The 16,944-nt window shown below is 39.2% G+C and overlaps 1 protein-coding gene across 1 annotated transcript in view; it reads left to right on the forward strand.

The window, feature by feature from the left end:
• The window catches only part of Smchd1 (structural maintenance of chromosomes flexible hinge domain containing 1), a 113,714-nt gene that overhangs the window by 38,914 nt on the left and 57,856 nt on the right, over window positions 1-16,944 (forward strand). Inside the window, exons 14-20 of the mRNA XM_034484004.2 lie at window positions 986-1,099; window positions 1,781-1,887; window positions 2,748-2,830; window positions 2,993-3,106; window positions 9,250-9,327; window positions 9,795-9,914; window positions 12,787-12,931. Coding sequence (XP_034339895.1) covers window positions 986-1,099; window positions 1,781-1,887; window positions 2,748-2,830; window positions 2,993-3,106; window positions 9,250-9,327; window positions 9,795-9,914; window positions 12,787-12,931 — 761 coding nt within the window. The remainder of the gene's footprint in view (window positions 1-985; window positions 1,100-1,780; window positions 1,888-2,747; window positions 2,831-2,992; window positions 3,107-9,249; window positions 9,328-9,794; window positions 9,915-12,786; window positions 12,932-16,944) is intronic.

The raw sequence follows: 16,944 nt of genomic DNA on the forward strand, positions 1-16,944 counted from the left end.
TACACACTTGGAGTAAAAGCATTTTTTTAATGCGTTATAATTTATTTTAGTTGCTTTTGCTGCTGAATAGTATTTTCTGGTCTTAAATGCATTGTGAACATAGAGACTGAAATGAGCTCAGATCTTCGGAATAGTCTACCCTACAAATGGAAGTCGTATGAGTGTAGATGTGATGGAGGTCTGAGTGAGAAGGTGATGTTAGGAGAGGAGAGAGTTTTTCTGGCCCTGGATGATGTTAGGACTTGGAAGAAGAGAGCAAGTCATAAAATGCTTTGGGTAAAAAGCGGCATTTGAGTTAACCTCAAACGAGGAAGGAGTTTGGATATACTCCACAGTTGCAAAGGTAGAAAGACACCCACTCCTTCCATTACTGTGGGCTGCCAGCATAGAGGTCAGCCCTAGAGGTAGCAAGGACCGAGGGAGCAGGTGACAAAGGAGATGAAAAGGCCGTCTAATGGAGTGAGGGGAAACTAGAACTTAGAGCAGCCATGTAGCCATGGGAAGGCTTGCAAGGAGTGGGGAGTGATCAGTTCACAACTTCTTCATGGACTTGAGTGACTGTTGTTTAGATAACCACTTCTGAAAAATATAAACCACTAAGTTGGTGAGTTTGTCCTGCTACCTGATGTACAGATGAGTCAAAATAGCTTGTAGTGTTTGCTGATTTGTTCTAAATTTCTGAATGAGACTGCTATGCCTTTTCAAGGGAAGAGATTCAGATTTTGAGTTTTGACAGAGTGTCACCATGTGGCTTTAGGCTGTCCTGTAACTGAGCAACTTGTGTTCAACTCCCAAGTGTAGGATTATAAACAGAAAGCTCCTAACAACACAGATTTGATTAGAGTAAGTGCTAAGCCTCACACTTTTTATTCATTTGCTTCATTGGTTTTTGTAGTAATTGTTAATAAGCGTATTTTTCACGTGCATAAGAGTTATATGAAGTAGGTATTACTAAACTGAATTGTTTTCTAACACTAAATATTAGGTCAAGACCATCAAGACACTTCCTCTCTTTTATGGAAGCATTGTAAGATTTTTCCTTCATGGCGATCATGATGGAGAAGTGTATGCGACAGGAGGTGAAGTTCAGATTGCAATGGTAAGAAACCAAGTGACTGAAAAGTCTCATGGCTCCACTGTTAGTAATAGTGGAGGAAGGATAATGATATTTAAAATTCACTTGCATTTTGGAAGTGATTGTTGTCAGCATAATTTTCTGTTCCATATTTAATGTTTGTAATAATCTGTATTATTTTGTTCAATCTGTATTTATATGTTCAATTTTTTACATATGTGCAAATAACTATTAGTCTCATAGTACATTTGTAAAAGGCAAATTTCTATTAGGTTCACAGACAAATAATCCCTGGGCAGAATTCTAATTCAAGAATAAATAACTCCAAGATTAAAAAAAAGGTTTTTTTCTCTTTACACTGTTTCTTCTTATTTGAATTTTGTTAGGATTACATAGGCCAAATAAAAAGTGAGAACAGTCACTAGAGGCAGAGGAGAGGACGATTCCCAAGAGTTGTCTAATCTCCACACTTGTCTGCATACCCATCCTACGTGTGCACAGAGGAGTATGTTTTTAATGTTAGATTTTTTAAAGTGAAGATAAACAGTTAAATATTTAAGAATAGTTAACTCTCATTTGCATACTTAATTAGGATGAAATTGATGAAGAAATAAACGGATTAGATTATTTAGTCACTAAGCAACCTAGCTTGGTAACTAGGTTTAAATTGTTTCATTTGCAATGTTGGTGTAAATTTTTGTTCAGGAACCCCAGGCGCTGTATGATGAAATAAAAACTGTGCCCATTGCAAAGCTGGACAGGACAGTAGCTGAGAAAACAATTAGAAAATATGTAGAAGATGAAATGGCACGGTAAGTTGAATTTCAAGATACAAGCCTAAACAATGTTAAGAATTGGGATGGGCATAATAACACATAGGGGAGTCAAAGGCAGACCAGTCTCTGGAGTTCGAGGCCAGCCTGGGCTATGTAGCCAGTTCCAGGCCAACCAGTCATACCTAGTGATATCCTGTCTCAAAGAAAATCTTTTAAAACATTATTTTAATCTAAGATTGTAGTGCTGTTCAGTATTTTTGTATGTGTCATGTGCCCTGAGGTAAACTCTTTGACGTTAAATATTAGACAGGAACCTAGATTTGTAGGAAGAGATAAAAACGTGGTCTAAAGTGTCACACCTATTTATACCTTGACAGAGGCATTTAGAATAATTTTGTGTAGCTTAGCTAGAGGAAACTAGCACTTTCTAAGAAGTAAAGAACAGTTAAAAAGTAAGCCAGTAAGATTCTAGCAGATGGTCCCTCAGGAGACTGAGGCAGGACATTGAGGGCTGCCTGAGTTTTAGGACAGCATGTGTTAATGTAGAGAGGGCCCTACCACCAGCACTGTAAAATCAAACAAACAAACAAAAAAAAAGGAAAGAAAATTAAATAGATTAAATTTCTATTTTTGAATTAAGGTAATAATGCTATTTAATTTCTGAATAGAAAACTTTACTTTGTCTTTAAAAGTTATTTTATACTATAAATCAAGAGAAACATATCGAAGTGTTAATATCAAGAGTCTTACTTTGGCTTTTTATTAGGCAAAGCAAGAGTAGGCCTAACTTTTCAGAATCTATCAATAGTACCTAATAGTCTGGTGGTTTGCATATTTTTAGCTAATGTTGTCATTAACTGAATTCACAAAACATTAATATGCTCATTTTATAATAGGCTCCCTGATAGATTGTCTATAACTTGGCCTGAAGGAGATGAATTATTGCCAAATGAAGTTAGACCTGCTGGAACGCCAATCGGTATGTTGTTTTCTAATATCCCCTCCCATTGGTTTTGTCTATTTTTTTTAATTGTCCACTTCTAATATATAGAAAACTGTAAAGTACTGAAGTGTAGCACGAGGAGCTTCCAGATTCTCAGTGGGTAAGGATGACACCCTGTCTTTTCATTTGGTCTCTCAGGTGCGTTAAGAATTGAAATTCTAAACAAAAAAGGGGAAGCGATGCAGAAGCTCCCAGGAACAAGTCATGGAGGGTCGAAGAAGCTGCTGGTCGAACTTAAAGTTATTCTACACAGTACGTATGTCGACTAACTCGGGCCTTTGTGAATATGTAAGAAAAAAAGGAATGTTTTTAATTTTTCATGTCTTTAATATAGTTAATACAGAGAATTTGGTTAAAGTTACAAAATAGAAATTAAGATGTACTCTTCCAAAAAATCAGGTGGGGCAACCCAACTAAGGAATGGCTAAGTGCCGAGAACTCAAGGAATAAGGAATTTTTTATTGCTTGAAAAAAGAAATCTAATCTGTAAATCCCTATGAGTTTTTCTAGGAATTTGGAGTACATTTCCAGGAAGTCAAAAAAGGAGAGTGATTTGATAAAACCTAGGACTTTTTTTTAGAACAAGGCTGTTCTGGTGCCACTTGTACCTTCCTGCCAGCACAAATCGAACATCCTCTGAGGGGGAAGCGAGGATTAAAGATAGAAAAGGCAGAAAGGAGAAGCAAGAGACAGATATGGGAGGGCTGCAGGCCAATACCATGCCAGCAGTGAGTGCTTGAGCTCTGTTTTCTTAGCCTTTTTATACTACACAATACCATGGAAAGCAAAGCCACAAGCTAACAGAGACAATTATTAAAATATACACTTAAGACATTTGCTCGTATCCAAAGCCTCCAACACTTTCACTTTTCCGAAGGCTCCACTTCAGGTGTATTCTTCACTGTGTTCTCCCCACCCCCACTCCCACCCCTGTCGTCAAGCCCCCATATTGGGCGCCAACTGCCAGTCAGTCAATGGGAAAACCACAACTGGGGGAGTGAGGATTGGAAAGAGTCAAAGAGATTAGAGTTCAGGAGGGCTAACAGTAAATACCACACAACAAGTATATTCTCAGGCTGGAGAGATAGGTCAGCAGTTAAGAGCACTGACTGCTCTTCCAGAGGTCCTGAGTTCAAATCCCAGCAACCACATGGTGGCTCACAACCATCTGTAATGAGATCTGATACCCTCTTATGGGGTGTCTGAAGACAGCTATAGGATACTTATAAAAAAATGAATAAACCTTTTTTTTAAAAAAAAAGTATATTCTCTCAGTATCCTCCAGAGACAAACAACACAAAGCATGACGAGTTCTAGGAAGTTAAACAATAACCACAAATGCTTGCATGGCAGGTTTATGGTACTCAGTTTCTATGTTTGACCAAGGCCACTTTCTTCAGGCTTATGTGTAAGACGTATGTGTAAGCAGAGGGACTTGGCAGAATATAATGCATGTCTTAACTAAAAGACTAATGTCAGCAGACTCATTCATGATTAATCACAAACAAGAAGTCAGCCAAAGCTATGTGTTCCCCACAGAGGTGGTCGCATAAAACCACTACTAGTGTTGGTGTTGAGTCTCAGACTCCCCTGCAGCTCGTGGGTAGCTGCCCCTCAGAGCACAGCTAACTCTGCTGTAGTGAGCGGCTGGCTAACTACACAGCAGTGTTGTGTCATTTTACCCAACTGTCAGGTTACATTTTTCATCTACTTTCATATCAGCTTATTTAACCAACTAAGAGTAAGAAGGATATGTAGGGGTGTGTGTGTGTGTGTGTCTGTCTGTCTGTCTGTCTGTCTGTCTCCATATTGCCTTGAGACAGGCCTCTCATTGGAGAAGTTTGTCATTTCAGCCAGCCCTTAGGATTTACCTGTCCATACTCAGTGCTTTGTATGTGTGCTTTGCTTTTGACATGGGTGCTAGCGATTCAAACTCAGTCCTGATACTTAGAAGTATTTTTACCCACTGGACTGTCTGTACTTCCACAGGATAAAAAATATTCGGAAGGAAAATTGTATTTGTACTGAACATCCTATTTTTCCCTTGTCATTGTGTTTTGCACAATACGGTATAAAGTGTTTATGCACTATTTATGTTGTATGAGGATCGCAGGTACTCTAAGAATGAGTTAAAGTATATGGACAAACCCACTATGCTTGTTTATTCTGGCAGTCTCAGCACTTGAGAAGCTGAGACAGAAGAATTACAAGTTTGAGGCCACCTTGGCCAATATAATGAGTTCCAGATTAGCCTGGGCTACATTTTGACATCTGTCTAAAAACAAACAACAAACAAACAAGCAAAGAATAAGACTTGTATGGGAAATCGTGCCTACGTTTATAAAATGGTATCTCATTTTATAAAAGAGACTGGAGCAAATTAAACTTTGTATGTGCTCCCCACAGAGGTGGTCGCATAAAACCACTTCTAGTGTGGGTGTTGAGTGTAGAATCCCTGCAGCTCGTGGGTAGCTGCCCTTCAGAGCACAGCTAACTCTGTGGGTTTTATTTTATTTGGCTTTAGGATGGGGTCTTAATGACAGGCTCTGTGGGTGCCTATGACACTGCATTGCTTTTCACTTTACCACAGTGTTAGTAATGTCATTTCATTTGTTCTACTATTTTTATTTTCTGTAAATTAGATATTATCTAGGAAGTTTAATTGGACTCATGTTAGTTGTTTCTGTTTCATAAGGCAAGAATCAGTATTTCAGAGGTAATCCATATTTCTTAAATATTAAATAAAGAACCACATGTCTAAGTGTCCTGCTTTTAGTACTGGTAAGATGGTTCACTTAACTGCTTTGACTATTAAACTCACCTTTCATCTCTCTTGTAACAGCTTCATTATGTTCTTTGCTTGAGTTATTGTAAAATGATATATCTTTTTATTCTGAGTAATCATTCTTCCTAAAATATTGCTTAAAATGTATGTGAGAGGCAGTATACAGGCTAGGCTTGATTTATTTTTGTTGTATTTCTTTAAATTTCAAACTACAGTCAATTAGTGCTCCATAATAATGCTCAGTGAGCGAAGGGAGGAGGAGGAGGAGGAAGAAGAGGAGAAAGAGGAGGAGGAAGAGTTGTAATGTGTAGAGTTTGATGTATTGAACACGTATTGTAGAATAGCCTAGAGCCCTCTTACACACGTTCTTGATCCTTGGCCTGATTCAGTCTCTCACTTCTTTTCTCATTGGCAGTGAGGTATAGAGCTTGCTGTAGCTGGTTGTATAGTCTGAGAAGCTCTCTTTAGTGACTTCTGTGCAGGTACAGCTTGGATCTGTTGTTGTTTGTGACTGGGTATTAACTTTGTAGCCCTACTTGGGTAGGTTACCCTCCCTCACAGAAATCCATCTGCCTCTGCCTCTTAAATGCTGGGATTACAGGCATGTGTGACTGACTGTGCCTGACCCTGTAAAATTTAAATTCTGCTTTAAAGGGTAGAAAAGAATTTCTGATTCATAATTCTAGGCTCAGATGGATTCACTGATAAATTTCACCAGACCTTAAAAGAAAAGCATCAATTACTTCTCAAATTATTTAATGTATCAGGAAAAGAAGCCACACTGCCAAATTGTTTTTACAAATCCAATATTACTCTGATACCAAAACTGGATAAAGACACAACAGAAAAAGAAAATTATAGACAAATCTTCCCAGTAGACAGACATGTGAAAATTTTCAGCAGAATTTGTTGACTAAATTTAAGAAAACATAAAAAGATCATTAATCATGATCAAATAGATTTTATTTCAGTGGTACCTGGATTATTCAACATATACAAATCAATAAATTTAATATATCATATAAATAGGTTTAAGGGTAGGAAATAGGTGATCATATTAACAAATTACAAAAGATTATTAACAATCCAATATTATTTTATTCTAGAAAAGCCCTGAAGAAACTTAAAAAGAAGAAACATATCTCAACCTAGTAAAGTCTATATTTAGTATACTAAGAGCCAACATTATATTATTTTTAAAAGACTTAATTTTTATTTATGTGCCTCTGTGTGTTTCTGAGTGAGTGTGTGTGTCTGCCTGGGGATGCCAAAAGAGGGTTTTGAATCCTGGAGCTGGAATTACAAGGAATTATGAACCTCACATTGTGGGTGTTGGGATTTGAATTCTAGTCCTTTACAAAGACAGAACAGGCTCCTAACTGCTGAACCATCTCCAGCCCATTGTATTATATTAAATGTGAAAGAAGTCAAGGTGGTTCCACTAGAATCAGGAACAAGATAAAGATACTCCCTTCTTTTCGCCCTTAATCAGCATGCTGGAAGCCTTAGCTACCTCAGGTGTGACAAGAGAAATGAAAGGGGTACAGATAGACAAAGAGGAGTGTCCCTTTTGTGCAGGTGGTAATTATTTTACTCAAAAGAAAGTCTAAGAACTCGACTAGAAGATTAGAAGTGATGATCACTCAGTAAATGAGAGGATAAGAAGTCAGCGTGACAGGAGCCCGTGTGTCTCAGTGATGACACACAGGCTCAGGAGGAAGTCAGGGAGAGAGCGTCCCGTCCATGAGTTCCCTTAAAATCAGTACCTTGAGTCAAACCTAATCAAGTCAAAAGTTTTTCAAGAGTGAAGTTGAAGAACACATTGAAAGAAGGAAAGAACTGCTGTGCTCATGGATTGGAAGTTTCAGTACTGTGAAAAGGGATATCTTACCAAAGCACTCTGTAGATTCGTACTATCCAGAAAAATACCAATGCTGTTCTTCAACAAACACAGAAGGATATCTGAAAATTTAATTGGAAACACGGAAAGCAACTCTGATCAAGAGTAGGACTGGCTGGGCATGTGGTTTGTGCCTTTCATCCAGTGGATGAGATGTTCAGAGGCAGGGGCAGGGCAGGGGCAGGGGCAGGGGCAAGGGCAGAGGCGGGGCAGGGGCAGGGGCAGGGGCAGAGGCGGGGCAGAGGCAGGGGCAGGGGCAGGGGCAGGGGCAGAGGTAAGGGCAGGGGCAGGGGCGGGGCAGAGGCGGGGCAGGGGCAGAGGCAGAGGCAAGGGCAGAGCCAGGGGCAGAGGTAGGGGCAGGGGCAGAGGCAGAGGCAGAGGCAAGGGCAGAGGCAGGGGCAGAGGTAAGGGCAGGGGCAGGGGCGGGGCAGGGGCGGGGCAGAGGCGGGGCAGGGGCAGAGGCAGAGGCAAGGGCAGAGCCAGGGGCAGAGGTAAGGGCATGGGCAGGGGCAGAAGCAGAGGCAAGGGCAGGGGTAAGGGCAGGGGTAAGGGCAGGGGCAGGGGCGGGGCAGGGGCGGGGGCAGGGGCAGGGGCAGGGGCAAGGGCAAGGGCAAGCAGATTTCTGTGAGTTGAGGCCAGCCTAGTCTATATGATGAGTTCCATGACAGGCAAGGCTACATAGAGAGACCCTGTCTCTAAACAAATAATAATAAAAACAGCAAGATACTGGCACAAAAACACTTGCAGATCAATGGAACAGAATATAAGAGCTAGACATTTTTTTTTTTTTTTTTGTAAAAATGCCAAAAATAATTGTTTCCTCAGAAAGATTGCCTCTTTTACAAATGGTGCTGGGCAAACTGGCTGTCTGCCTATAGAAGCACACAGTGAAATCCTTATGTCTCACTCTACATAGAAACCCACCTCACACGGTTTAGGCACTTAGAAAGTGAGGCTGACAGTCCACAGATGGGCCCCAATGGTATGGACAAGCTTCCATACAGCAAAAGCGGTCTCGTGAAGAGTTGGTCTACAAAATAAGAGAGAATCTGCCAGGCACACATCCAGTAGGGTCACTATCTAGAGTATAACTTGGATTCAGAAAACCAAGCAGTAAAAGCACACACACAAAAATACACTAAGGAGCAGAATATAGAGTTCTCAAAAGAAGGAAAACAAATGACCAGTATTCTGAAGTGTTCTAATTCTTAGCCACCAGGGAAATGCAAATTAACATATATTGACAATGTATGTCATGGCAAAGTGGCTATCATCAAGAAAAGAAATACCATTTATGCTGGTGAGCATGTGAAAAAGGACAAGCCCATATTCACTGCTGGGACTGTAAACTAGCACACGGCTTGTGGAAGTAAGTGTGCAAGTGTTTCAAAAAGCCAAAAATAGGAACCATGTGATCCATCAGTGCTTCTGGACACATATCCCAGACATAAGATACACATACGGCCTATGTATCGTACTTTAGAGGTACTTTCTTCTGACCCATTACTTCACTCTTCAAATGAAAGCACTTGTAATGAGCTAAATAACACAAGCTTCCACTGGTTTTGCTCATTTGCATAAGATAGTATTACATAGTTTGAAGGTTCAAAGCAGCAAATGAATATAACCGTATTTGATACTACTGTGGCACCTCATTATTTATTTTATATTCAGTTTTTCAAGGCAGCATTTCTGTTTTCTTTTTCCCAGCTTCAAGTGGAAATAAAGAAATCATTTCCCATATCAGCCAGCATGGAGGGAAATGGCCTTACTGGTTTAAAAAAATGGGTGAGTTACTCCAAGTTTTATCCTTATTTTTTAGATTAAATAGTTTTTATGTGTTTTATCTGCATGTATGTACATATATACTGTGCATGCCTAGGGCCAGAGGAGGCCAGAGGAGTAGCATCAAATCCCCTGAGACTGAAGCTATGGATGGTTTTGAACCAAACCTGGTTCTTCTGTAAGAGCAACAGTGGTATCAAGTGCTGAGCCATCTCTCCACCCCTACCGCCATGCTTGCCTGCCATGGCTGAGGCCCTGGGTTTGAGCCCATCGCCACTACAAACAGCGCCCACCCCTCATCCTGGCTCCTATCTGCAGTAGGTTCTCAGGGAGCTTGGCCATGAGAACCACTCGAGTGTGCTGGTTTAAGAACAGGCGAGGCAGTCTTGTGAGGTCCCCATATACCTGAAAAAGAAAAGTATAAATCAGTATATGCTGACACGGTTTTTAATTTTTCTTCACTTATCCAGAAAATATTCAGAAACTGGGTAATTACACATTGAAATTACAAGTGGTATTGAATGAAAGTAATGCAGACACCTATGCAGGAAGATCGCTACCATCTAAAGCAATTAAATTTTCTGTTAAAGGTAAGAAAAACATTGCATTTCAATCTACTGATGGTACCATTTTAAATCAAGGGGAAGTACTTCTATAATTCAATAAAAGACACATAATTTAATAAACATCTTGATTTATAAATGGTTATAAAAATACCTAGTCATTTCTGTTCTTTCTTAATTCTGAAGACATCTTTTGAAATTTTTATTTAATTAGTTTTATCCTTTGTATTAGTCTACAGCCATTCTGATTCTTAAATCTTTGGGTAGTTTCAGGTGTCTGGGAACATTTTTCCTCAGTTTCTGAAATTCTGAGTTTCATGATTATAGATTCATTTTTATCAGCTGCTGTGTAGTTTATACACTTTAGTTTTGAAACATCTGTTTTATTTTCCTTGAAATACTTGATTTTCTATTTTCTATCTAACATGAAAATACTGGATTTCCAGGCTGTTACACAAATTAACTTTTTCTTCTTCTCATCTCTTGCTTTTATTTATTTTTATTTGTTTGTGTATTACTTGAGATAGCTTTAACATTTCTCTGCTTAATATTGAGTTTTTTCATCTCGTTCAGTCATTCTGTGTTACTCCTTTTTTAAAGCATTATCTTCCCATTCCATGGATTGAATACTTTTGTTCTCTGGGGCTATTAATAATAGTAGTTCTTTTCTTGATGGTGTTTCTCCTCACTTGCATAGTCAGTTTCACACGTCCACAGAGAACAGGCCCGTCATCTTTTACTGGGGATGAGGAAGACATGTAACAGTTCTCTGCTGAGGAACAGTGATTTGGGGGAACTTAGGCCAATTTCGCCAACTCTTTCAGTTGTGTTCCAGTTTCATTAGAGCTTGAATATACTGCTGTGTGATTTTGTGGACATTTAAGGATTTAATGATCTTAGCCTAGTCCACTCATGCTCAGTCACATTTGAGCATATGGTCTTCAGCGGTCATGGTTTTTACTAGTGGTTTGTTTTTTTTTTTCTTGTTTGTTTTGTAGATTTAGGTTTCATAAAATCTGTAGTATCATTATTATAAGGTTTTTTTTTTTTTAAAGAAGTTTGAGTGGCACGCTTTTTTTTTTTTTTTTAAATCAGAAGGACCAATAGATGACTTATTTTTTCCTAATTACTTAATATATATGGGTGTTTCTCCTGCGTGTATTATGCCTGGTGCCCATGGAGGCCAAAAGCAAGCTCAGAAGCCTTGTATCTGGAGTGACAGGTGGTTGTGAGCACCCATGTTGGTGCTGAGAATTGAACCTGGGACCTCACCTTAACCACTGAACCATCTCTCCAGCCCCAAGGTTGTATTTGTTAAAATTAATTCTTGTTCTGGACATCTACTTCATGGTGTAGATTTGTTATATTTTAAACAGTTCTCTGTTGAACCATTTAGGTTCTAATTTTTTTTGACTAAAAAAAAAAAAAGCTTTTTGTTGTTGTTAGTTTCTTTAGGGTTCATTCCAAGAAATCTCAAAAGCTATGTATACAACTCAACAATAGACAGAAAATTCATTTTCTTCAAGCTAATTTCATCTGACCTCAGTATTTACATAGCAAAATTAGTGGTTAAGCAATTTGTCCAACTTTTAAGGTATGAGCTGCTTCTGTTCTAGCCCACTGTGTATCATCTGAAAGCTTTTTTCTTCACAGTGCTTATTTTATTAGTTTGAAGTTGTGCTTCTCAAATTTGAGTTTGTAACTGAACTACTTTGACAGGCTTATTAAAGCACAGCCTCCTGGGTGTCACTTTAAGAATATCTTCATGTATGTTTGTTTGTACTGTGCATTGAATCTATGGCTCATGGATGTTTGGCAAGCCCTCACCAGATATCTCCAGTGATCTTCATTTTTAGATAGGATTTCAATAAGGTGCCGGAGCTAATCTTGAATTATCCTAGCTAGACAGCTGCCTGAATATCTGTGTCAGTAGACCTGGCTATAAACAGTTTCTGATTTAGCATGTTTAAGGATAGATTCATAATTTTTCCAGTTAATTCCAAGGGACACTTGAAACTAGTAGCCTAGAGATCACACGAATAGTAAGAATAGATGGCCCATGGATAGTATGGAAGCTCAGTAATAGACTATAATCAAGGCCGAATTGGTTCCCAACACTGTGTGACTATGTACACACAGGAATGTGTATATGTGTTTATACTAAATAATTGAGACCATATGAATAGATCATTTTCCCCTTGGATTTTAGTGTCTTATTGTGTGTGTATTACAGCTATTTTCCGTTATTTTCTTGTTGTAAACTCATCAAATCCATTTATAGTTTATGAAAACTGTGTTTTATCTTAGAAATTCTTTATTAAGGACATAGGCACCCTTCATTATCGTCTTATAGTTGTCAGCTTAAAAACAATTTTAGGTTTGACATGACGTTATATACCTATCTATAATCTTGCCTTTGGAAGTTAGATTGGAGGATTGCCACAAGTTTAAGGGCAGCCTACATAGTGAGACTGTTTCAATGATAATAATATGAGTAAAATTAAATACTTTGATTTCTATACTGATATCCACATTTTGGCTGATGGCACTAGTTAAATTTTTGCACAGATTTTTCAAAGCGTTTGTTTTATTTTAATTATATATCAGTATGTGGGTATGTATAGAAGTGCCCACGGAGGCCAGGAGAGGGCACTAGATACCCTGAAGCATTGTGAGCTACTTGTCTTGGGAATAGACTTGGGTCCTCTGCAAGAGCAGTGAGGTGCTTGACTACTGAGCCATCTTCCAGTCCTTGCACAGATTTAAAATGCCGTCTTCATTATTTTTCTCATAAATGGATTTATTTCTGACCTTCAATAAATTATTAAATAAATTAGAGTTTTGTAAATTAGATAAATTACTAGGTAATTAATTTCTTTTCCCATTTGTTTTGTTAAAGAGGGCAAGCCAGAAAAGTTTTCGTTTGGTCTTCTGGATTCTCCTTTTCGTGTTGGAGTTCCATTTAATATTCCTCTGGAGTTACAGGATGAATTTGGTCACACCACCCAACTGTTATCTGATATTGAGCCAGTGCTTGAAGCAAGGTAATTGAAGGATTTATTTGTATTGTGTTTTTGTGTTGCTAAGTATTTGCTTCTTCATGTGTAAATTATATAAATTTAGCGTTGGTATTATGATTCCAGGGGATTTATTTGGCCCCAGGCCATCCTCTGAGACTACAATGTCGTATATAAATTGTGTTGAGGAAGTATATTTATTAGGTATACTGTTGAAGCCATTAGGGTCTTACTCCATTTCCTTTTTTCAAGCATGGTTATTCTACAGCAGTTCTGTTAGTTGCTGCTGTTTGCTTGGGGATAATAGCAGAGGTCTAGAGGATGGTTCAGCCAATAACTACTTGCCTTGTAAGCTCAAGAACCTGAGTTCCATTCCCCACACCCAGGTAATTCAGGTAACTGAGCTTGTGTTTGAACATGGAAGACACTGTTTTCTTTTCTTTTTTTGAAATAGTCTTGTTATATGGTTGGTTGACCTGGAACTCACTATGTAGATCAGTTTATTCTTGAACTTGGGGCAATCCTCCTGCATCTGCATCCTGAGTATTAAGACTACAAGTATGCACTACCATGCCTAGCTGATTATCCTTTGTTTTTATAATTGTTACTCTCTCACTCTTCTTTCAGCTTCATATGTAAGGTTCCTTTATTCTCTCTTCTGTATTGCATGGTCAGGAAAGCGAATTGCACCCAAATCCTCTCTCCATTCCAGAAAACAAAGATAGATGCAAATGAAATGTTCTATTATTGAATAAATGTTTAAGTCATCATGTGATTGCAGGCAACCTGCTAAGGAAATTTTCAAAGTCAGGGAAAAAAAATCTGACTCTGGTGGTTTTTGTTGTTTTGGTATTTTTTTAAATATATGCCTTTCAAATGATTTTGTTGGAAATGGTGGATTAGTGATAACCATAACTTTAATGGTTCTCTGCTTGTTTAAAACAAAACATTAGGTGTGGAACTCCAGGAAGCTTCCACAGTAGCTGGCTACTCTGGGAAGGCATTGAAGTACAGTGAAGAGTAGGCAGAGCAAGAGAAGTCAGAATGAACAGAGAACTAAATGACCCTAACATATAGAGCTACACAACAGTGGGAGGGGTGGAGTCACCTCAGGGGAGCTTTAAGCAGACAGAGGGGAAAGTGAATGCCTTGGCAAGTTCCGTAGGCAATACAACCCAGCTCCGTAAAGTACACGTCAGCAGGTCTGTGACCTGCACAGTAAAGACACCAGACAAAGGGCACACACACTTACAACTTGTAACCAATGCTGTCCTGGGAATCATCTTAACAGTGGTCATAGTACCAGACTTCGGGGAGCAGTTGGAAGCCTTTGTATTTTATTTCTTCTACTAATGGCTTACTTTCTGCTGGTTAAGCACATGTCTACTCCAAGAATCAATGTGGGCTCAAAGAATCTGATTGTGACTTGGATATAAACTTGGGAGACTAGGTGTATGTGGTGAGCAGTGCAGTCCTTAGACATGGTAGTTTCCTTAGAGAATAATTTTCTGTCCTTTTCCTTACAGCGCCTAACACTGGTTCCTGACTAGTAAAGGAACAGGCCTGGGGTGGGAATGGAGGATGAAGGGGTCTCCGTCCCTATGTGCTTTGATTTGGGGCTGTGCCTTTTAGAGACTTCAGTGTTCTTTCTCTTCTTACCCACTGTTAGCTTGCCTTGTGCCTCAGTTCAGTGCTCTTTTCTTTTCCTCTGTTCTAAAGGAAATGCTAAGATATCTGTTAGTATTGGAGAGTGGAGACCTAGGATCTGAAGATCTGCGGGTATTATCAGTTTGAGGGTAGTATCTGTGACACATTTGATATTTTGCTTTTTTTTCTTTGTTGAAACTATGAATTAAGTTTCCTCTTGGCCTGAGTTTTGTTTTTTGTTGACTTTGTCTCTTCTTACATTTACCTTTTCTTTGTATTTGTTTTAGTAGTAAAACTTTTTTTTTCATGTGAGGGAGACCTAAAAAGGCAGCAAAAGCAGACCTCAGCATCTCACCAGAGCTACTTTGTATATTACTTTGCAGCTTTAATGTTGGTTTTGTTAAATATATTACAAGAAGCCATTGTTTTAGATAGGCTTCTGCACCAACAGAATAGGGTAAAGATCAAAAGAGTCACACATGCTAAAAATCTAGTAGCCAAGGAGAGACTAAGTTGTTGATGTATGTGAAGGTCAGAGGTCATGCCAGTGACTCACTCACAGCTTCAGCTTGGTGGCCAGTATCCTTATCTACTGAGCCACCTGTCCACAGTGATCACTTAAAGCAACCCTTTGGGCTAGAGAGAAGACTCGGCAATTAAGCACATGTATTATAGAGGGTCAGATTTCAGTGGAAGCACCCAGGTTGGGCTAGCCCACAACCACCAGAGCTTACTCAGAGGAGACCCTGACGTCTTGGCCGTCCTCAAGCACCTGCTCTCACGTGCATAACAACCCATGCAGAGAGAATTAAAAAATAAAATGAACTATTAAAACAGTCAATAAATACAGTTGTTTCTTGTAAAGGCAGGGAGACAGAACAATAATCGATTAGTAAACATCAAGTTACTTCATGTTGCCTCAGTGGTTTAAGAGTTAGGACAGGAAGTACTTTAATAACATACCAGCTGAGCCCCCGTCTGGAACATCTGTCAGTCCTAATGCTGACCTTTTACAAGTTCAGAACAGCAACCTAGTTGTTGCACCATGAAGTACAGTGTGCACATATATCACACATATAATGAATACATTTAAATTGTTGTTATGCTTTTTTTTCCCTCTTCATCTCTTTCTGCAATGTTGAACAAGTCTTGATGGTTTTTTTTTTTGTTGTTGTTGTTGTTGTTCATGAGAACACTTACTTTGTTAGAGTAAATTGAAATGAAAAGTGTTGCTGAGTTGTAAAGTCAAAGGCTGTTGAGGTCTTCATGTCATTTTAAGTCTGACTGTTCAGACAATACCTGCAAACACTTGCATCCTGTTCTTGAGAAAAAGATAGGGCTGGTTTTTAGCTTATGATGAACTATTTACCTTTTTCTCTTTACCTGAGGGTCACAGATTCCCTAGGCATTACTTGTACATAGCAATAGAAAAGAGACTTAGCTTCCACCAACATGAACACCACCTTCCCTTGATGCCATTCTGTCTCTTAGGTAGTGTGGGGACAGGGACCAGGAAGTGAGGGGAAGGTGGAGACGAAGCTGTTTGGGACTCAGACTCTGGAAAGCAGCTCAGAGGGCAGGTAGAACTTTATTGTTTATTGCATAAGCGTATATATAGGCTTTTAGCCAGTTAGGGTATGTTTATGTATTCAAGAGCAAATCAGGGTACAACCTCTGTTGTTTAGCCAAACCTGATTCATCTGCCTGTCCATAAGCCAGTAGGGGAAGGTCCAATCCCCAGGGAGATTTCTCTGAAGACAGGAATCAGCCACCGCCCTGGGGTCCTTTGTGTTTTCTTACTGGTGTGCTGGGAGCCTTAGCAGATCTTTACACTGTACACAGTGAATCAGGACTCTTCGAGGAGTTGCAGAAGCCTGTGGCATCTGGCTCTCCAAGCCACTTTCCCTCCACCAAGTTTATCTCCACAACCCTACAAGGCTGCAGAGATCACCTACAGTTTTACTGAGCAAAGATTTGAAGTGATCCCTAGAAAGGATGAGGATAACATGAGTCCACCGTGTGAACCTGGTGTGATTGGATATTTCTTCTCTTAGATGTGTGCTGTGGTCTTCCTTTGGGTTTTTTCTTATTGTATCAACAGTGAGAGTCTGAGTGATACATAGTCAAGGGTTGCTTATTGATATTCTCACTGGGTCACACTCTTATAGACCAGCCTAATGAAAGGAAGCTGAGGTAGACCCCAGGGGTGCTTGATAGGGGTCTGTTCTAGACTAGGGTATACTTTTTGCTTATATCTTTTCTTTTACACCTTTTTTTTTTTTGTTTCCTTTGGGTTTTTTTTCTTGTTTGTTTTAATAATACTGCCATGGACTACTGTTATGTACTAGATGCATAACAGAAAAGCCAACCTCTACAACACCAGTGCTTGGGAG

The sequence above is a fragment of the Arvicanthis niloticus genome, chromosome 21 (genome assembly GCF_011762505.2).
Source record: "Arvicanthis niloticus isolate mArvNil1 chromosome 21, mArvNil1.pat.X, whole genome shotgun sequence".
Lineage (NCBI taxonomy): Eukaryota > Metazoa > Chordata > Mammalia > Rodentia > Muridae > Arvicanthis > Arvicanthis niloticus.